At 29.0% G+C, this 22,573-nt stretch overlaps 1 protein-coding gene across 2 annotated transcripts; it reads right to left on the bottom strand.

Moving 5' to 3' along the window:
• Positions 1-18,646: 18,646 nt before the first annotated feature.
• LOC101267517 (WAT1-related protein At1g43650-like) lies at positions 18,647-21,823 on the bottom strand. Of its 2 annotated transcripts, none has more exons than XR_002027658.3 (7): positions 21,559-21,823; positions 21,396-21,458; positions 21,197-21,310; positions 20,650-20,890; positions 20,343-20,501; positions 19,609-19,817; positions 18,647-18,880 (listed from the first exon to the last, which is right to left on the bottom strand). XR_002027658.3 is itself a non-coding variant. In XM_004237742.5 (7 exons), the coding sequence occupies exons 1-7, from the start codon at positions 21,762-21,764 to the stop codon at positions 18,793-18,795; spliced, it is 1,023 nt and encodes a 340-aa protein (XP_004237790.1). In that variant the 5' UTR covers positions 21,765-21,819; the 3' UTR covers positions 18,647-18,792. The 2 variants fall into 2 exon arrangements, 1 of the variants encoding a protein (XP_004237790.1); XM_004237742.5 differs by having other exon boundaries at positions 19,666-19,817; positions 21,559-21,819.
• Positions 21,824-22,573: the final 750 nt, after the last annotated feature.

The following is a 22,573-nucleotide window of genomic DNA, read 5'->3' as shown; positions in this document are numbered from 1 at the left end:
TTCACCAATATGTATGTATACATTTTAAAGAGAAATCCGATTAAAATGACTAAATTTCAATACTACATAATTTCATAGTTGATTTTCTCAAGCTTAAAGTAGGTATATGTATGCTAAAAATTTAAACAATTGGATACAAATTAAATAATTTTGTTAAAACCGGCTGCCCGTGAAATTCTTACCCTTTTATAGCCACATGGGCTCGGACTAGGATTTAGGCCCATTATTGGATTAGGATTTGGCCGAATATAGACTCTTTATTCTTCGGCCTAATCTAATAGTGATCATCTAACTTCACGTTAAATTTTCACTTAGACATTTTATAAGTTTTGTTCATTTTAAATAAGGAAAAATTACATAAATTAATACATTTTAAAAAATAATTACTGATTTTAGCGATACTTTTTGTTTATTACCATTTATAGCAATACTTTGTTAAATTTGTAATATGAATTAAAAGTGAATTATGTATGCAATATATATGAATTATAATTGTTTTTTGAAATATATCATGTTTGTTTGGTAAAAATTGTCACATTGTACTATAAATGTATTAAAATGTGTGATAAATGTATTATTCATCATTAAAATTTGTATTATATGTGAATAATAAATTATTCTTTGTAATATGTATTAAACTTATATTATAAATGAATTAAAAGTGATCAAGTGAGATAAAAATATTATTACTATAAATGGTAAATATTTTTTTATTATAGTATATTTACGTAAGTTTCCCTTTAAATAACTTATGTCAAAGCTTAAAATTGACATTTATACATTTTATAAGCTTTGTTCATTTTAGATAAAAGCCTATTACGTCATTCTAATACTTTCTTCACAATTTCCTATTCACTCTGTGCGTGCTGAACAAACGTGTCCAGCTGGATTAAATAGTCAATTATATGATGCTCACTCATTTTAAAACCATATCATTATACACACAAATAAATTAAAATAAATTGAAGCGATATTCTGAGTTAAAAGAAAAATAATTTCCTTCCCGGTCATCTTCTCCATCAAATTTCTCCATTTTCATCGTCTCTACTATCGTAGTTATCTTTTATTTTTAAAATTAATTTTTTGTGTGTGTCCCTTCCACACACACAAAAAATAATTCCCGTCCACCACTCTCATTCTACACGTTTATCTTGTTCGTTCCTTCATTTTCATGGTCGTTGTCATAATACTCACTCCGTTTTCATCGTCTTCTTCGCCTGTACCCATTTCTTGATTTTATTTGTTGTTTAAAAGTGTAAACATGAAATTTGAATAAGGCAAAGTAAGATATTTCCTTTCTTTCTTTTTACTTAATTTTAATTTCATTCTTTAAAAAAAGAAGTTAATATTTAGCTTCGAACATTGATATATAATTATATTTTTAACTTTCAAATGAATAATCTTCTTTCAATTGAACTATTGCAACTAAAGAAAAAATTTAAATACAAAATCTTGACGTCCATTGAATCATTTTTTAAGTTTTGGGGAAATGAAGAAAGAGATGTAAAGGCTGAAAAATGGGGAAGAATTAGAGGCGGGCATAAAAACCGGAAAATCGAAACACCGAATCGAATCGAAATTTTTCAGAATTTTGATTTCGGTATTTCGGTATTCGGTTTAATTTTTTGTATTTTCGGTATTTCGGTTCGGTTTTCGGTACATATTACTTTGGAATTCGGTATTTCGGTTTAAACCGAAATATTATATTATAATTTATAAATTATATTATATTTAATAATTATTAATATTAAATAATTTTTTTTAAAAAATAAGAAACCCTAAGTTGAAATATCAAAGCCCATTAACTTGAAATATCAAAGCCCATTAAGTTGAAAAATCAAACAAAAAATTGAAAAAATTGTTAAGTTTAAAATTTTAAAAAGCCCACTAAACAGGCCCATTAAAAAACCGAAATAAAAACCGAACCGAATTAATAAAAACCGAACCGAATTAACAAAAACCGAATCGAATCGAAATATTTCGGTTCGGTATTCGGTACACAATTTACAAAAACCGAAAAACAAAAAAAAATTCCGAACCGAACCGAAATACCGAATGCCCACCCCTAGAAAGAATATAGAAAAAAATAAACAAAATACGCTAAATAAGCCTCTCACGTGTTATTAACGAGAATGTGTTATATTTGGATCATTGTTATCCGTTATATTGTATTGTATCGTTATTATACCTATAATGTTTGTTTTGATTGTTAATTAAAATGTATTGTACTGTTTTGATTGTTACTTTAAATTTATTTTAAATTTCTTTGTTACTTAACAATGAAAACCCTTATTTTATGGAACAACCAATTTGGTGTGTTCCTATTGTTACTTAATTTTTTTTTCCAATTATATCTTTATCTAATATTTCAAAATATTATTTTACCCTTTACCTTAATTATTTGAACCTAGTCAAACCTCCTACCTTAGAATAATTAAGGATATTTAAGTAAATTTATAAATTACAATACAATACGATACAATCAAACCAAACAATTAAAATGTTAGTAAACAACAACAAATAATACAATCTAGTCAAACATTGTATCTACCATATAATACAGTACAATACATTATGAAACAATGGGTAACAATGATCCAAACAAAATGTTACTTTGTCAAATTAGTAAAAAAGTGTTCAAATGACATAGTATAACCTGATATAATAGGTCTGAAATGAACAAAATCTACTTAATGTGTCTACGTAAAAGTTTGTGTCAACTTTAGGTGGCAGCTGATGGTTCAACCTTATTCTTTAGTGCTCTTTTTTTCATGATTATCCCAAGTGTAAATTGGAATTTATCCATTAAAAAAAAGATTCATTTCTTTAAAAATTAGACCATAATATTCGTTGATATTAATCTAATTTAATTAGAATATATGATATTTTGTAGTTGTCCATAGACCAAATATTAGAAAAAGAATAATGATCGAATTAAGATAGTCATCGATCAAGCTAACTAAAGAATTAAGCATAAGAATTTCTTTTAGTCTCAAAGATAAATTACATTTTGATTGAGTTATTGAAATATAGAAAAGAAAGTAAGGTAACAAAGTAAAAGGAGTATTGATTTTTTTTTCTGTAATTCACAAGTATCACTGATGAAAAATTTCTTGAAATGTTAATAGTAATCCATTTAAAAAATTAAATGGTGCTATTCACAACAATAAAAATAGTTAAATCACATTGTTAATTATTATTATTATAATACTATACAACACGTAAACTATATCTATATAAGCTACACACATGCTAAGTATTTTGTAAATATTTTTTTTTATTTAAATAAATATAAAGTTTAATATTTTTTTAATGCATAGAGGATAAGGAAGGGGGCAAGAAATCAGGCTTATTGTGTAGGATATGTACTTTGGCCGATAACATCGAATTAAAAGTCTTAGATGTTAAAGTTGATAAAGAAATTTATAAATTAATTTTATTAATCTATAGGATAAATGAAATTAGATTACCACTTTAAATGAAATGAAAGATAAGAATAAGGTACAAAAAAAAAGAAAAAGAAGAAAGAATCGGAATTAGAATTTTGACAAACAACGTTGAATGGGAACTTAGCAATCATTAATCTCAAGTTCGATGCTCCCAACTTCTTTCATGTCAGAGTTTATCACTCGATCGATAGTTGTTAATTTACTGTTTCAAAAAATAATTTTTTTATTCAAATAAATTAAAATAAAAAAAAACATATTGATTGAACGACTATCTAACTTAAACATGAAGGTTACTCTTAGAATATTTTTAGTGTACGTGGAACTAAACTATATGTCATATTGGAATTTCAATTTCCACTTTTACCGGCCACTTTGCATAATTCTTTTATTGCGATGGATTCATAGTTAGCGTTTATTTGAAGGTGAATACTAGATTTTGACCTCTGCATATATATGCTATATATTTAGTATTCTATTATTCTAGAGCCTAGTTGGTAACATGTCCCTACCTACCATAAAAATTATTTGATTGATGTTTTGGGTAATATTTGAGATCTTATGGCAAAAATTGATGACACAATAATGTTGATGATGGAAGTTATGTGGCCTTTTATAAGATACTCGTGATTTATCAAATTGTTAGTCAATACAAAATGACACAATAATGTTGATGATGGAAGTTATGTGGCCTTTTATAAGATACTCGTGATTTATCAAATTGTTAGTTAATACAAAAATCAAATTGATTCCATTAATTAGGTAGTATGGTGTATTATTGTCAATTTTTTATATAATGAAATCATAAATGATATTTTAATACAAATAAATGTGTCAAAAATTTCATATATATTATTTCTTAATACAATTTTCTTTTTCAAATTCAAGTACAACTTCCGGAATGTCCATTATTATAGAACATTCTGAAATATATTTTTTCTACTTCAAATATATAGAGCTTTCACATCGCAATACTTATAGCGTCAACTTGATCTTTCACAAGTGGATATTTTTGGTGTTTATTGTTGGGGTGATATAGTTGGGCTGGTTAGGAGTAATCACTGAACATAGTTTGTTTGATAGATTTGATTATGTAATAAAATATGCCTTTATTACAAGTCAGTTATAACTTTTGATATGTGATGTTAACTTAAGTGCACTATGGCACTAAATATTGATATTAAGAGAGAATGCTAAAGTTTTTATCGGTATTAGTTAAGTGTCATAAGAACCAATGTCGTTAAAGGCTTTAGGGACATATACAAAAAGTGTCAATTGTTACTAAAAATATTGTCACGACCCAAAATAGGCGTGATGACACTCGTCTTATCCCACCAAGACAAGTTAGCCTAAAACTCAATCATTACAATAAAGTGCGGAAATAAAAGATAAGTAACTTAATAAAACCCCCAAAACCTGGTAGTCACGTGTACAAGCCTCTAAAGTATTACAATTGATTCAAAAGAAAAACTCAAGTCTCAAATGAACTTGTTTCTAGAATAGAACAAGATCATAATTAAGGAGAAGAAAGTCTGTTGCGATGGAAACAGCTACTTGACAAATCTCCAAGAAGCCTTGGAAAAGAAGAGAATGACAAGTACAACAAAAATCCAGGCTCATAACCTACAAAAATTTGTAGAAGCAAGGGGTGAGTACCAAACCACACGGTACTCAGCAAGTAAACCTCTAAACACAAGCTAAGGGGATGAAATACGGGTACTCCTACCACCCCCAACCGAACCTCCACAACTACAACCTGCATAAACATCAGCCCAACCTAACAGCTCATAGTTTACATAGAACGTAACTCAACAAAAACATTTAGACAAATTACATATCCTCCACAATAACACTTTAACAAATTACATATCCTCCACAACAACACTTAAACAAATTAGATATCCTCAATAGCAACACTTCCAAAAATTTACATATCCTCAATAACACACTTCAACAAATTACATATCCTCAACAACAACACTTCAGCAAATTATATATCCTCAATAACAAGCTCAGTATTCAACAATCACAAGTTCCGCAAAAAGGCAATCACTAGATCAGCAAAACACAATATCAAGTTCACTAATGATAAGTATGTGCAATGGAATGGAATGCAATGTCAAGTATAATGATGCATGTCTGACCTAGTGATACACACCCGCTGTCTCTCAGTCCGGGACCCATGGGGGACATATCTGTCCATGCATCTGTAACGCCGCACGATACGACCCTCGATAATAGTAACCATCGCGGCGCGCGATATGTCCTGTCGAAATATAGTATCCATCGCGGCGCACGATACGTCCCTCGAAATGGTACATCCTCTTTAAGTTACGCGCGATACGTCCCTCGAAATGGTACATCCTCTTTAACTTATCATTCTTTCTCAATGCACATAACACTTTCACAACCATGTCTCAGAATAATGCAAATGACATGTTCACACAAATAATGAGGAGATGACCATTTTCATAACATTGCACAGTTCACAACCACACAAACATGAAATCACATCAACAATTATTCAACAAGCCATCAAACCTTTCTCAACACATCACACATAAACAATTAATCACATTGCCTTTTGTTATCCTTTTTTTTTCATCATTAGAATTAATCAATGTGGACAAGTCAACCCATCACCAATCCCATCACTTCCAAACATATACCACAAGGAAATACACGCATTCCATACACTTAACAAGAGTTTAGAAATCCACTTGCCTGAATCCAATAAGAATTTACTTTGTGACTTGAGCCTTTCCCATTTGTTGAACTTCCAACTCAAACCAATCTAGTCAAATAATTAACCACAATAAGATTTCAAAACTAAAAACACCCATATTACTATGTGTCTAGTCAATAGCTCGCCCCGAATTTATAATCATGTTCCTAATCTTGATGTCAATTAATATTTCAAATCTCATATTTCTCAAACTCAAACCTAGAGTTAAGTCGTAATTCCTTTGAATAAATAAAATTTTAATTTAAACACTCTACATCTAAAACCCTAATTTATCAATAGTATTTTGATAATTAATCTGCACAGGAAATTTGACCCAAAAATAAGTAGAAACAAAAATGTTAGTTGTCAAATTGTTTTACAATCACAAATCAACACTATATCATTATTACACAATAATTAAATAACATTATATTATACTTTATCATAGAAACTACTGTATCAATTCTTATTATTTTATTATAAAAATCTATTGTATCAATTTACTTTATTAATTCTAACTAATACGACTATTGTAATCAAATTTACATGCAATTATGAGAAACTCCACTACCCTTTTTTTTTATATATATATAACAACTATACTACATGTTCTATTCCCTGCCATTTCGACTTTAGAAAGACAAAGATTTGGCATTACCTGATTGTGCAATTTTTCAATTCTCGCATTCGTCCGCCTTAAGCCATCGCCCTTTTCTTCTTTTCCCTTTTTTTTTTTCTGAATTGATTATGTTTAAGTGATGAATTTTAACCACTTATTTTATTAAATATAAGTAAAAGGGTATAAGGTCTTAAATAAATTATCACTTTAGCCCATTAACTATTGATTAAGTCATTTATCTATAATTACCCATCAATTAATTAACTCTAGTTAAATGAATATTTAAAATTTCTAAAATGACCTTCCGGATTAGTACAAATATATATTTAATTACAATTATAAATTAATTACCGTTAATAATATTTTTGTTATAATAATAACTTGATCTGAACAAATAACATAAAAGTCAATATTACAATTTAAACTTCCATGACATATTGCATTTGGTAGGTGTTTAGACTGAAAGGATATTGTTAGATAATGCTAACATCCTCTTTTATGTTCGTAAATTTTAAAGAATAACAAATGTCAACTTGCAAGCAATATTCCAGTTTGTATGTATAGAGACATCAAACATATAGACATTTCCTCAGTTAATTACCCACTTGTATTTGTTTGACTTGTTGTCTCACTTGTACTCACAATTTTAAGGATCGAATCAAATTATTTACAAAAAAAATGCAAATATCTGACAAGTCATACACCGTCTTTTTTCTTTATCTTTAACCATATCCGAATATTTACATAATCTTATAGGAATCACAGATTCCTTTTTACTTTTTAATTTTAGTGTCCGATATCTATATTGAAGATTTACTAAATTATCTCTATTGATGACCCATTTTTTGGAGTACCACTTCTAACGTAATTTATATGTTATCTTTACTAAAAATAGATAAACCTTAATATTTGTTATTTCATAAAATCAATACATAAATAATATTATTTTTTTCTATTACTCCTAAGAATTATTAGTTTTGAAAATATAAATTTAATCAATATTGAAAAACTAATTGATTATTTCATGTTCATTGATCAGTTTAATTAATCAAAATAAACTAATTTTTGTTCATTTGGTGAAAACTTGACTTCAAGAGAATATATACCAAATAAATAAGTAAACTTACATAGTTTATTAAGGGATATGAAATCTAAAAGGCATAATACATATATATGCTCTTTAACTTGAACTCATTTCACATTTATATCCTCAAACTTTGGGTATGCACAAACAAACACTTAAACTTGTATAAAATTAAAGAAATAGACATATTAGTCCTATGTGGCACGATACACATAGGACTCCACGTAGGACGCAATTTATCATGTAGGATGTCACATAGGACGTGTGTGTCTATTTTTTCAATTTTATACAAGTTTAAGTGTCTACTTGTACATACAAAAAGTTGGAGGACATAAATATAAAATAAGACAAAGTTAAAGGGCATATTTTTGTATTATGTCAAATTTAAAATGGTGACATATAAGTAGAAACAACGAGAGTAACCTTTGTTTTCATTTTCTCAAGAATATGATCCAAAACTTTTGATTAATGACAAAAGAATCTTAATCATCCCACCACAGTCATACATGAATATCGCGAGTTGGACCATATATAAAAAAGGGTAAATAATGGCATAGGAAGATTTTTAAAAGTTATTCCTTTAAATATATGGCTATATAAAGAGGACTTTACAATTAATCTATGAACCCATGTGCAATAAGTACAATATATAGAGAGCAATTTAAGTATATTTTATCATCAATCAATGGAAGAGCTTGGAAAGATAGGGAAAATTCTTGGATTTTCCATTCTAGAAGGAAGAAATAATAAGGTTAGACAGTCTACAAATGAGGGACAAAATCAAGTTTGTGTTTATAGATATTATCCACATTCTGATCTTGTTCAGCTTATTCCACCTTCTGCTACTACTGAAGCTAGAGTTGTTTTTACTCAATTACCAGACAGAAAAGCACCAACTGTGGCTTTCTAGGACCTAATTAAGTTGTTCGGGATTCTCCATAAATATTATTATAATCGTGTCAAATCCTTCAAAAATATCTACTTTTGAAGGATATGACACACGCACTTGATGACTGATGACATTTTTGAAGAGTCTGAACAATATAGACCAGGACTAGTTTATGTTATCGTAATATTAGATATGTATGTAGTATGTTACACTAGGAAATTAAAGTACTTATTTACTGTACCTACTTGTACACACTTCCACTTTTAAGTTTTTAGTGTGGAAGTTTGTGTCACTGTTAGTTTTTTATCCTCAGTGTCCATATTAGTGATTAGTTTGGTCTTCAAATACTCCTTCAAATCTATTTCTATGTGATAAATAGATCATATACCGCACAGAGAAGATATACTAAAATAACTATTTATATTAAATATAATTTTAGGGAGAACAATATCTTCAGACTTCATTACTCGTAAGATTATATTAAGTAAGTTTTACGTTGTTGTCTTTTTTATCCGTTAGTTGTTAGTGATTTTACGTAAATATATATATATATGTTATATTGATTTTACTTTTGATGACTTTATTACCTCAAATATGGAATAACAATATAATTTTACAGAACATATGAATAATTAAAAGATGAAATGATTAACGAATGAAAATTTATGATTAGTAGCTAATAAATGGATCAAGATTGCACAATTCAAAATAGTTAAAGGTTAAATGTGCTTAAATCCAATATCCCATTGACTAAACTTAGAATTTATCAGTAACCATGAGATCAAAAATGCTATTAACCCATAATTTAATTGTAAACCTTCCCTCACATCTTCTATATTTATAAATAAATCTCACAACATATTTAAAATATTTATAATAGCACAAGTTTTTTTTTCCTTCATAAACACGGTGCTCAATGTGCCACAAGTTAAAACGTAGAATAACATTCACTAACATTTTGAGATAAATAACATTATTTTCGTTCATTATTATTGTTATTATTTTCTTTTTAGAGTTAAACGATAATATTTTGACTAACATTTTATGATGTATCTTTTTATCATATTGATGTTTAAACAATTGCAATTTATAGTACTTTTGTATAGTTTTTTAATATTAAATTTTTTTATTTAAAATATTAAATTAATATAATTTAATTTCATTTTAAAAATTAGTCAAATTGACTTTCAAAACATAAAATGACTAATAAATTGAACAGGAGGAATAGTAAGTAATAACTAACCAAAAATAAATAAAGCTCATCAAATTTGACCATCAAAAGACTGAAAATGTCAAACATAATATATCAAGAGAAAACGTTTTACTTTTTGGCACCCTAGTGACACTATTAATGTAGTTTTAAGTGGTCGTTAACTCAACTGTTTAACAAGATAGTATGAATATCGTAGACATTGAAGTTTCGTAGGACTTTATAAGATGCGTTTAATTTGAGTTGGGACTCAGATAAGGATTCTTGGAGGTCACTAAACCCTAAACCCTAAACCCTAGTTTATGCCTATATAAAAGGTATTAAATTCCCTTAAAAGGCATCTCGGAAATTCTATAAAGAGATCAAGATCTGAAATACTCTACAAATTGATGGATTATTCACATAGAAAGGTCAAATCTCAATCATCCTAGTTCGAGAAATACACCACTAACGGTCCTCGAATCATGGATAAATCCTAAGAGAGTAGAATTAAGGGATCAACAGAATTGTACCCGCTATCTTAATCAATAAAATTATGTTTCTTCATATTTTATTTGTATGATTTGTTTATTTTTCATATGTTTAAAATTTGTTGCAAACAATTTTTGGGACTTAATTAAGGAAGAATTTGTGTTTTATTAAAGGGACAATGCATAAGTATTCTCTTAACTTATGCCTGAAATCCTAGAGACACACTTATACTATATTAAGGTCTTATTACACCCCTGAACTTATTTTATTAATAATTTTCTACCCCTTTTCGGCTTACGTGGCACTATCTTGTTTGCCCAACGATGATTGACTTTTTCTTTCAAGTTAGTATCACGTATGCCAAAAAGAGGTAGAAAATTACTTATAAAGTAAGAGTTTAGGGGTAATAGAACCTTAGTATAGTATAAGTGTGTGTCTAAGATTTTGGGTTGAGAGGATACTTATGCATTTTCTCTTTATTGAATACTAAAAGTGTCATGTCAATCTTAAATTCTCAAATAAAGTGAAATATCCTAAAATTAAATTTATCTTATATTTAATTATGAACAAATTCATATTTAGCAATTAAACACATATTTTATTCTCGATTATAAATCCTTGACATTCCATCTCATTCCTTATAACTTTATATTATATTCTCTCATCTTTAAATAAAATGAATTAATTTAAAAAAAAATTTATCTACTAACCAAACCACTTACCTTTATTATCCACTTCGATTACATTTCCAACGCTACCCAATAAGATAGTGAAGCAAGGATTTCAAATTAAATTATTGCTTGACTTTGGTAAAAAATAGACCTTTTGATGATTTGTCTATTTTTTGTTGGATTCCGATACAGGTGGTCATATTGTTAAGAATCTTTTATTCTATTAGCCCACGTATGAAGCTTATTTATTTTAATTTTTGATGAGGCAAAAGCATATCTAGTAATATCCATAATCTGAAAAATCAATCATGCAAAAAAGTGAAGTATACTGATGAATTGGATTTCTACTTTGTTCCTAAAAAACAAAACTTTTTGAAGAATTGATTCTTTATGTTATGTTCCTTTTATCCAGCAGCTCACAAACATTTAATTCACCAACCTCCTACCTAGCTCAGAACATCTTTAATCTTTTAACATATTGGCAAGTTGGGAATAAGTTCACTTGGGGAATTTGAAAATTCACGTGACACTTAATTTATTTATTTTTAAACAAATAAAAGAAGGAATGCTAGTCTAATTGGCTGAAATAGCTTAGTGATAAAGCATAGCTTTATTAAAGCTGATATCAAGGGTTAATGACATTTTTTTTATATTCAGTAAAAGTTTAACCTTGTTATAAAGTAAAGACTATATAATAAAATAAAATGACAAGAAGAGAGAATAGTAGTAACTAACTTCATTTTGACCTTGTGTTCATGTCTTTCTCAATACATTGAAGTGGCTATTTATAAGCCAATTACTTGGTTATTACTATTGCTATAGTAGGACAACTTGGGGCACCAGGATTAGTAACCTGGGCAAGGGAATTTGCTATAGTAAGTGGGTCCCGTTTGTCACATTCCAAGCCTACATCCTAGACGGGATTAACACTCGAAGATCATTGCTGACCTCGAGCTGACTCTTGGTCTGACTTACTTACTCAATGGAAGACTTAAACACAAGAAATAACTCATGATAATAACTTACAAGTAATAACTTAGCCAAAATGACAACTCATGTCTTAAATGTGTACAACTGAAATGAACAAGACTAAAGAACTAATACTATTTGTTTATGAAGCTTCTAAAACAAAGAGGGATGTTGGGACAGGACACCCAATCATCCTAACAAATGAAAACTAGAAAGCAAGAGATAAAAGATGTCCTCCGAAATGTTAGGAGGCTTATCAACTGACTCTGAGCTGCTCATTGAATCGATGGTGCATCAGATGCCTGGCCTCGTTACTTGTGTCTACATCATAAGACAATATAGACCAACTAGCATCAACACATGAATGTATGTGTATGCGAGTTGGAATGCTAAATACAACTTAAGCTTGAAAAGATTTGAAGGGAACGCTTATCTTGACTCTCCTCAACTCAATGAATAACTTAACTCAATATAAAGCAACAAGACACATGCCAATATGACTTTTGTGTTAATTAAATTAAAACCAAAACAAGTAAGGTTAGAATTACACAAATCGCAAATAAGCAAATAAATATAAGTCAATTAACTAAAGAAATAATTGACTTGAGCCCAAGTTTAGTTGTTGTCTTCAGCCCAAATTAAGCCCTCAACAACTGTTACACCTTGGGCTTCGGCGTATTTTTGTTGTGTATATTCAATATATATGCTTGACGTATATTAGTGTATATTAGCCTTGTATCAGCACCTTCCACTTATATTTTTTTGCTTCCTAAACCTGTATCTCAATTTTAGGCCTTGTGTTTACTGCATTGATTTATATATATCCCTTATATAGAAGTCGGAGTTGAGTTGTACGAACATAGCTCCAAAAAGTTGTATCAAAAGCATTTCAAATTATACTATTAAGGCCTCATAATTTTTGGCCCTATTTGATTGGCTCTTGTACACGTGGAAGGATAATAATTTTGGAATTTATTATATAAGCCAACAAGCAGTTGTACGAACACTGCATGATTAATTGTACCATTAAAGTAAGTTGAATAAGGATGTATTAGGAAGTCAACATTGTATGTAGTCTTGCATGGTTCTTTTGTGTGTCCTCATTAAGATTTGATTTCATTGCATGTCGATAATCTCTCTCTGTTTTTGTTCTCTCAAATTTTCTGTCTTTTTGTCCATCACACTTTTTCTGTTTTAGTAGCTTCAGATTTTATGGTGGTTTATTCTAAGGTACTTTTAGTTTGTTGAATGGATGGTGGTGATTCTTGTAGGTATACCCAAAATATAATGATTTATATTCATGCCTCTTACTCTGGTTCCATTTAGGATTGGAATAATTTCAGAGAAATTGAATGCCCTTAAATTTTTGATGTTTGCATGACATGTAGATCTTCTTTTGATAGGACGTGGAGTGCAAATGTGGATGTTGACCGCATGGTAAGATGAAGGCTTGAACAATTTTTGATGATCTTAGTCTAACATTTGATTATAAAATGTTCATGTCACTTTTCAATCAATAAATTCAACCCAAACTCTATAAATTATTATTGTCAGGTGTGGCCAAACTTGTGAAAGTGTATGCTACTGATGCTTCTTAAATTTGCTGGTAAGTTTATTATATGTGGATATATTTCAATTGTAAAAACTTTTCGGTTTATATTGACCTAAGGAATGTTATGGTTCTCCTCTATGAAGAAGAGTTAAAGGAGTAATTTTGTGTTTATGCTTAGAAAACTATTTCACTGGAAGATATTCTCTTCTAAAAAAAACTTACAAATTCTAAAGAATATTTAAATTTAATGTCTGAACATTGCGATTTACCATAGTGAAAACCTGCTAATACCATTGTTTATAATTTTATATCTTTATAATGTATTTCTCTCGAGAAATAAAGATAATTTCGAGATAATTTTTCAGTGTAGCTTCTGTTGGTGTAAAATATCGCAAATAAAAATGTACAAAAATTGAATAAATTATCATTTAGGCTAAGGTGCGGATATTTCATGTTTAAATCAAGTTGGAGATGAAACTTATTACATAAATAACATATAATTATCTAATGACTTCATTTGCAACTCTTTCTCCCCTACATTTCAGTGTTATAGTAGAAACATCCCCTAAACTATTTGATGTTGGAAGTTAGGGGTTTTAAAATTTAAAAAAAATGGGAATATATTGAGATTTTCGACGCAGTTGAGTTTCCTTTAGTTTCTTCTGCTTATGTCTTTAAAAAATTTAGAGCCATTTAGACTATTTTTTATTTTACTAATATGCACTTTTATAGTTTTATTACACGGAAAAAGTAGCAAAAAATATGATTTGAGAAGTAAATACAAGAATTTACATGTCAATCTCTTCAAAAGTAAAGTTGATAACTTGTAGTTAAGACATGAGACACCGGAGCTGATCTTCAACGGATGAATCAAGGTTAGATTAATTAGTTAGTTGTTCAAATTATATCCAATAATATCATCATTCAACTTATTTCTTCTCGTTAGAAATTTAGAGACTATGATTATATTATTGAATGGATTAATAATCTCTATAATACTATCCATTGGTTCTTCTCTGTAGAGCCTATATTAGATTATTGAACAAATTGAATATTCTCTATAATACTATTGATAACCAAACTTTTTCCCTAATGACTTCAGTACTTGAAATCGAATTGTGTGATGCATCACATGATAAATTTGTTGCCAATGATACATGAGGTTTATTTGTTGAGGTTGACAAGATGTTAGATATGAAGTTCAGAATTTGTCATTTAGCCCTCTATTAAGTTTTTCCTTCTCATTAACTCCCATCACACGCAAGATCTATTCTTTTAAGTGAATCTTTTTATTCCATTGCTAAATGCTATCGCATATATGGTATATGGCATGAATATTCTGTCATGTATTAGCCTTTTGATTTCTACACTAGATTATGATTATCAGTGTCTTTATATCTACCTTTTCTCTGACCTAAAATTATAACTTGTGTTGTGTTTTAAGAAAAGGCTAAATCAGACTTCATAATCTTTTTTTCCCCGAGAAATCATTTTGTGTGTTATTCCAGATAATGAAGAATATAACTATGTTGCATTTCAATTTTGGGAGCCTCTTTGAATCTGGTCAGGTTATATTGTATGTATCAATAATGAAAAAATAGTTTCCATATTGATAATTTATAGGTTTTACTTTCTAAAATGTGCAAATGCTGCTCCAAACAAGCTATTTGTTGGTGTTGGTGACTCAAATGCTGATCACAAGTGTTTGTAAAGGCATGAAGATATGGACACTGTTCGTAGTGTCTATTATGTGTCTCCCAGCAATCCTAGTTCTGATGTTGCTGAAGAAATGGTTGTTGCTTTAGCTGTTGCCTCATTATTTTTCTGGTCTGTTGATCAAGCTTATTCGAAAAAGATATTCGAAAATGCAGTTAAAGTTTTTACGTTTGCAGTTCAATACAGAAGGTCTTATAGTGATTCAGTAAGCTCTACACCCTTGGTAGCCATATGGACGGAGGTAGTATGATGCAGTAACCATTGGATTGAACTTGGTGAAGGTTTTTAGAAGACTAATTACTCAGATAAATTACAAATTGAAATGATGTGCCAAATCTTTAGCAAACTTTGATATTTAGTTTTAAGCGATATTTGTGCACTTTCTTTTAGTAGTCACTCATTTACACGTGTTTTGTTCTTGCAGGGAGCCAATCTTGATGATTCCTTTGAGAATTCACAAATTGAAAGATCAATATTGAGAAATTATTGGCTTTTGTTATCGTTGTTGATTTTGTCTGACTGTCCAAAGAATCCAGGTAAAGTGAATTTGTTGCTTCCATATAATATGGTGTGAAATGTCATGAATATGAGTTATTTTTCACTATAAATTTTCTCAACTACGATACTGGATAGGCTATAGCCTATATGCTAGGCAAGTTTCTAAGTAATTGAGTCTATTCTCCTGATTTGGGGCCCTTTCGAGGATGTGGAGTAGGCCGGGGAAGATGTAGCAACATTATATATGGAAGATCTTATAGGTGAAAATTAGATATTTTGTAAGCTTAGTTTCTTTAATCATCTCACAAATACATTTGCCTTATCAGTGTACTTCATATTTTCTATTTTTTGAGCAGTTAAAGTTCCTTTTATTATGAATAATGATTTGTGAAGTTTCTACAGAAGAGAATAATGTTCTCTGTTTTTTTTTTATTGTTAGGACATACTCAATTCGAATAATTTCGCAAGCAAATGGATCTGTGGTTATGAATTCTGTGAAATGCATCTGCACTATTTATTTGATGAGACATTTATCGAGTCTTCTTCATATTAGTATTTGATTTGAGTAATGTGTATACAAAATTTAGGAAGATGATAAGTTCATACTGTTCAACAATTAAGGTTTGCTTAATTTTGCTTCAGGTTTTTAGCTTGTGACAGCAATGCAGGGAGAACTTTTGATGGATGGGTTTTTCTTTGCATCAACTATAGATTTATTTAGTTCTTCTTTATTTTACCGGAACTATAGTAATTACAAAATTCTTTTTTTATATGATGTAATGATAATTAAAATGCTTTTGATTCAAGTGTAGATGAACAATGACGCGGTAGACAAATCAAAATTCAAGTCATTTTCTCAACTGCACACAAATATACGTGTTGGGCCCGTGCTGGCATGGGTTTGCCCATCTAGTGTAAGTATATACGACAGTGTACATCGGCATATGTATATAGCCCATTTTCACCTCTCGGACACTTGTTTTTTTGAATTTCCAGCTTCAACACATGTTCCGATGACTTGGTTGACTTAATGAAGGATAATATTGAGCCTCCAGGGCTCACCTCGAAGTTAAGTCCACCATGGACTCGGAAAGGGTTCATATAACAAATGAGATAAGACATTGCATTTGGAATAAAGAAATAAATGATACATAACTTAGTTGACATAAGAGTGATTTAATTATTTCAAGATCCTCCTGAAATGAGACAAAACTCACTAATTTAAATAAGAGTGAGTGAACTTGAACCCCTTGTTAAAGATGTAAGTTCAAATGACTATATTTTAATCAAGAAAAGACACACTTCATGCTTGAAGTACTAATTCACTAACTCCGCAAAAATGGAAAGGCTTCAACCAGATTGTAGGTTGGAATTATGCTATCTTGCAATGAATATAATGAGCAAGAGCAAATTGAAATAAGATACGTACTTGTTGATGTTGATAACATTAATATCAATATGTATACTCGATCAACAAAAAGAAATTAAAATCGAGCACAAATTTAAATTATAGATTAATATACAGATCGTTGACATAACTTAGACAAAAACTGAAAAGGTAAATCGCAATAGGCATTGTTGAAGGAAGCTTAACCACTGATGGAGCACAGGCTGACGAGTTAGAGTTGAAGTCATATTAGGACTAGAAGCTATTAGAACAAAGTATTTGATTTGTAATACAATACTGCTCATGTAATTAGTAACTCAACATTATAATTATCAATACATCCTTGATTTCTCCGTATCGTAGTAATATTTTTACAGGTATTGTTGGTGAGTTCAAAATGTGGGTTTTAATTTTGGAGTTTCGAAAAGGAAATCAAATTGAATCAAGAAAATAAGCAGATGAATAACAATTTTAACTAAATTGGTGCAATTGGTTAACTTCGACCCAAAATTAAATAAGATGAATTGTTCTCAATTAATTAATAAGTTTCATAAAAATCTTAATAAAATAAAATAATTAAATTAAATTATTTCAAAATATAAACTTTTAATTTACACAAAAATTAATAAAATAAAATATTTAAGTAAAGGATGAGTTTGAATATTCATAAAATATTCTCTTTTGTATACATAATTATATAAAAATGTATGTGAAATTTAATAAATAATTTTTTTTTAAAAAATAACTTTAAAAATAATATTTTGAACTTTATAAGAACTAATTATTCAAGATTATTTGAAATTTTAGAAGGCCGGTGATTAATTTATATTGTGGAGGGTCAAAATTGGGTGTCAACAACTGTTCCTCGTTTGACTTGGATTGATGAAATAAATTCGAGGCTATATGAGAATTCAGATCATTTGTAGTTCAATATGCTTGATTTGATGTACGAGTGTCAAAGAATTCAAAGCTATCCCAATATCAAATTATGAAGAAATATTAATGCTTGAGAATAAGATTTAAGAGAGAATGTCGGCATTACTCAAATTTCACGATTTTTTTTATATTATCAGCCCGTGGCTCTCAACGAAAAAAAAATTCTGCCATGACAAGAATGGTAGTAGTATATTCAGGGAAGTGCTCAAAAAATTTATATCTTGTACTTGTCATGATAATATTCCAAGAAAACAATAGACATGTATAATAGATCATATAATTCTACCAAAAGTTAATCATACTGAGAGTGGAGCTTTGTATCAGGCCCAAATGCTGGATCATGTCCAAATATATTACTTTATTCATTTCACATAATTAAGATTATAATTTAGAGTCAAATTTCTTTATTTCAACTATTCATTTGGATATACAATCTTTAAAGTTTCTGATAAATAAAAGTACTATAAGCCATATGAATTAACAATTTAAAATATTCGAAGAATATACAAATAACAATAGAGAATTTTTTATTTAATTTTTGAAATTCTAACTTTGTCATTTAAATGTGACATGGAGTATACAATATTGTCCTGTTAAATTACTTTAATTCCATCTTTCACTATTGATTTATTTCCCTCTCTGCTTCTCTATTCTTTCCCCATAGGACCAAGTAAAGCCCACCAACTAGCAATATTCCTCCACATACACTGCCAAAAACAAAAAACAAAAAATTGAGTATTTGAAGTTTTAATTATAAAAGAATTGAACCATTAAGTTGAATATTAGCAAAAACGTTACGTATATCTAGTATAGATCATATTCATTCTAATAGCAAAAATGTCATGTATATGTAGGGGCATGCAAAATTCAAATCGATTGATAAATCAAATCGAAAAAAATATTATTAAATTTTTTAAATAAAATTATTGAGTTATTGGTTTGATATCGATTTTTATTATTGCGTTATTACGAATTACTCAAAATCTAATGAGTAAAGTAAGGGGTTCACAATTGTAGCTATTTGATTTTAGTTTTAGTCTTGTTGGACTATTTTATTTTAGTTTTAGTTTGTATAAGTTGTAGCATTTGTAAGTTTGTAAAGGTCCGTAATTGATTAACATAAAAAAAAATTCATACTATGTTTTAGTGGTAACATGTAATTTAGCCTTCGTACTATATTTTCTCTTATTGATGCAATTTCTCATTATCTTTCTTGTTTCATTATATCAAAGCATTTGGATAAGTGAGAAGACATATAATATTTTACAGACATTTTCTTATTAGATAAACTGAAATCGAGCCGATAATGATCAAACATTAATAAATCAAAAATCGATAAAAAAAATATCTTATTAATTTATTACCGAATTGACATATTTAATAATCAAAAACCAATAAACCAAATCAATAATATATGAAACAAATTTGAACCTACCTATGAAGCACTCTTACGTATATGAACTAATTTGATGATTTGAAATGGCGGTGTTACCTTCCCACGTAAAGTGTTTCCTTCCATAAAAAAGCTGAGACAATGGCAGTTATGATGAGTGATAGTGGAGTGAACATAGATACAAATACTGGCCCTTTTTTCTCTACAGTCCAAAGTTGTATCCAATATGTCAAGCCTGTAACAATATAACCCTGCAATGTTTGTGGTGAATAATTATATTACACAGTAAAAGTAAAAACCCCAATGATTTATGCCATAAACAACAAAAAAGGTGAATTTCATACATGTTCATCTAATTTTCAACCCACTTAGAGAGGGAAAAGAAAAAAAAAGATCCACATGGCAAAAAATATTTTACTTTATTGAGATGAAAAGTAAAAATATTTTAATTTTTATTTTAAGTTAATATACGTTGAGAATATAATTAAATCATAAAAGTATTTTTCTCTAACAACTAAGCTTTTATGGTCATACATTTCAACATGATATCAGAATAAGTTGAGTTACTGATATCAAATCTCACTCACATCCAAAATTAAAAAGAATTTTCACATGATTGATATATGAAAAAAATCAAGCTCACACATGACAATTCATCAATAAAAAGTGTCAAAAAGATATAACGGGGGTTGAAGATTATGTTATATTTCCAAGGATTAATTAAATTAAATTGAAACAAAAATCATGTTTCTGAAATAGCATAGGAGAAAACATACACAATAAGCTACTGAAAAAAGATTAATGTCCCATTTTAGCTTCCATGCTGATATATTCCTTTCCATCACCATGGCACAAATTGAAGATTGTATCCAGCTAAACAAGCAATATAGAGTGGCAAGACGAAGTTTTGCTGGATATTGTTTCACAATACGAACCTAAAAAAAATAAAAATAATCAGAGTTCCTTTTTAAATCTCGTGATCTTAAGTTTGTCAGATATTCTTTACTATATATAGAAAGAGACATTCTTTATGATAAGTAAAACACTTAAATTGACACGTGACTCAGATGTAATTAAATATACCTGTAAAATGAGCCATAGAGACCATGTGAAGTTAGCTAAAACCATGACTAGTGAACCTTTTAACCACTCTTCCTTCAAACTATAATTCAAATTTGAGCTATGAGTTCCCCTTGTGTTCCCTTTCATGAAATTCAATTGTGGACCTTTAACTAAGGCAAATACCAAAGCTCCTGTAACACCAATTGAAGAACCCAACAGTTTTGCCATTCCATGTGATTTCTTTATTGCAAGAGCCTCCACTCTGTATATTTTATTTAAAAAAAAAACAAAACAAAAAAAACAGAACATTAAGTACAATTATGGTTTCTAAATATTTCTCTCTCTTCATTTTTACTTGTCACATTTCATTTCTAGGGAGTTAAACTGTATAGACTATGAACAATTTTATAACATGTGATTTTTCATATAATATAGTTTTCAAATGTCTAAATTTAAAATAGTGAATAGGTTAGCTTCGAAAATTAATTTAAGTTAACATACTCTCATAAAATGAAACGTGACAAATAAAAGTGAACCGCAGCTCAGCTTAGGTATATGTAAAGTGTACCTTAAAATTACTGCCATAAAAAAAGTGATGGCTGGAATTAAGTTAGTGGAGGCTGCAGCAAATGTTGCTGTGGTGTAATGTATGGAAAAATAGTATAGATCCAAACTTAGAGTGCTGAAAAAAGAAAATGTAACAAAATTAATCAAGTGAGGCTAATGATTAACATACAATAAATTAAATAATTAATAGTGAACTTTACCTAAGTAATGACATCAGGAAGATCTTCAGCATGATGTTGTAGGATAAAGGAACATCAGATTTTCTGTTTTAGTTAAAACAAAAAGTTGAAAATTGCATATATACAATATAGTAGTTAAGCTTGTACATACACTACTAAAAAATCGCGAATTTATTATATTAACCTTTCAAAGAAGGCAGCGAGGGGGGCTAACGCAATGATAGCAAATGCTTGGCGATAAGTAACGAAAACATAAGGGTTCATCCCTTGAGATATTGCAGCTTTAGAAAACAAAGCCATGCCTGCAAAAATAGCTTGTGTGAGGAGCATGGCAATGTAGTGTTTTTGTTTTTCCATTGACATGGCACAACTAATTACTAAGTGCTTCATTTTCTCCTCAATTTGGTTTTCTTGTCATGTTAGTGCATCAAAGAACTCTTCAATTTATAGACAAATCATAGACTTGGTACAATTCTGATTTTTTCTAGTCTGTTTGGTCAAACTTTCAAACTCTGAATAATATTTTTTTGGTCAAAAGTGTTTTTTCGAAAAGTAACAAGTTGTGCACTTTTGCAAATATTAGAGTAGCAATTTTCACATGCTCGAGTTTTTAAAAAAGTATTTTTAGGGGAAACACTATTTTATAAAGCTTTTTCGATAACAATTTATGTTGCATTACTCAAACAAACTTATTATTTGTTTTCTAAAAGCTTATTATTATTTTTTTTAAACCTCCTTTACTACTTGATGATAGATATTTTCAACCACTTAAACACGTCTCACTTATAAAATACCTTCTCTAAAATAAATATCGTTTTTACAATATATACATTTAGCTATCACTTAAGTGGGGTCAAGGTTCATTTTACCTTTCTTTTTGACTAACAAGTCCTATTCAAAAGGCCAATGTTTCATAGTCAATTGTGCATATTAAAACTTTATATTGTTAGACACCTAAGTTTGTATACATGCAGACAGAAAAACAGCTCTTGGGGTCATATTAATAAGATGCACGTTTATTATTTCTTTTTTAAAAAAAGTGAATATGATATGTTATGTGAAATATGTTTTTTATAATTCGGAGTTAAAAGATAATAGTTATTGATTTTGTTATTCTAAAAAAGTTTAACTTTAATAAGATATTTATAAAAGTTGCATGATTTTATTATCCTAAAAAAAAAAGTAACATCGATGAGATA

This window comes from Solanum lycopersicum, chromosome 4 (assembly GCF_036512215.1).
Source record: "Solanum lycopersicum chromosome 4, SLM_r2.1".
In the NCBI taxonomy this organism is placed as follows: Eukaryota; Viridiplantae; Streptophyta; class Magnoliopsida; order Solanales; family Solanaceae; genus Solanum; species Solanum lycopersicum.
Note: the sequence above shows the minus strand (reverse complement) of the source record. Positions and strands in the feature narration are given on the sequence as shown.

Coding starts and splice junctions, on each gene's coding strand:
- LOC101267517 (XM_004237742.5), bottom strand. CDS start 21,764: ATGAAGCACTTAGTAATTAGTTGTGCCATGTCAATGGAAAAACAAAAA. Junction 21,459..21,558: donor CTCGCTGCCTTCTTTGAAAG/GTTAATATAATA, acceptor TAACTAAAACAG/AAAATCTGATGTTCCTTTAT. Junction 20,891..21,196: donor TTTATGGCAGTAATTTTAAG/GTACACTTTACA, acceptor TAAAATATACAG/AGTGGAGGCTCTTGCAATAA.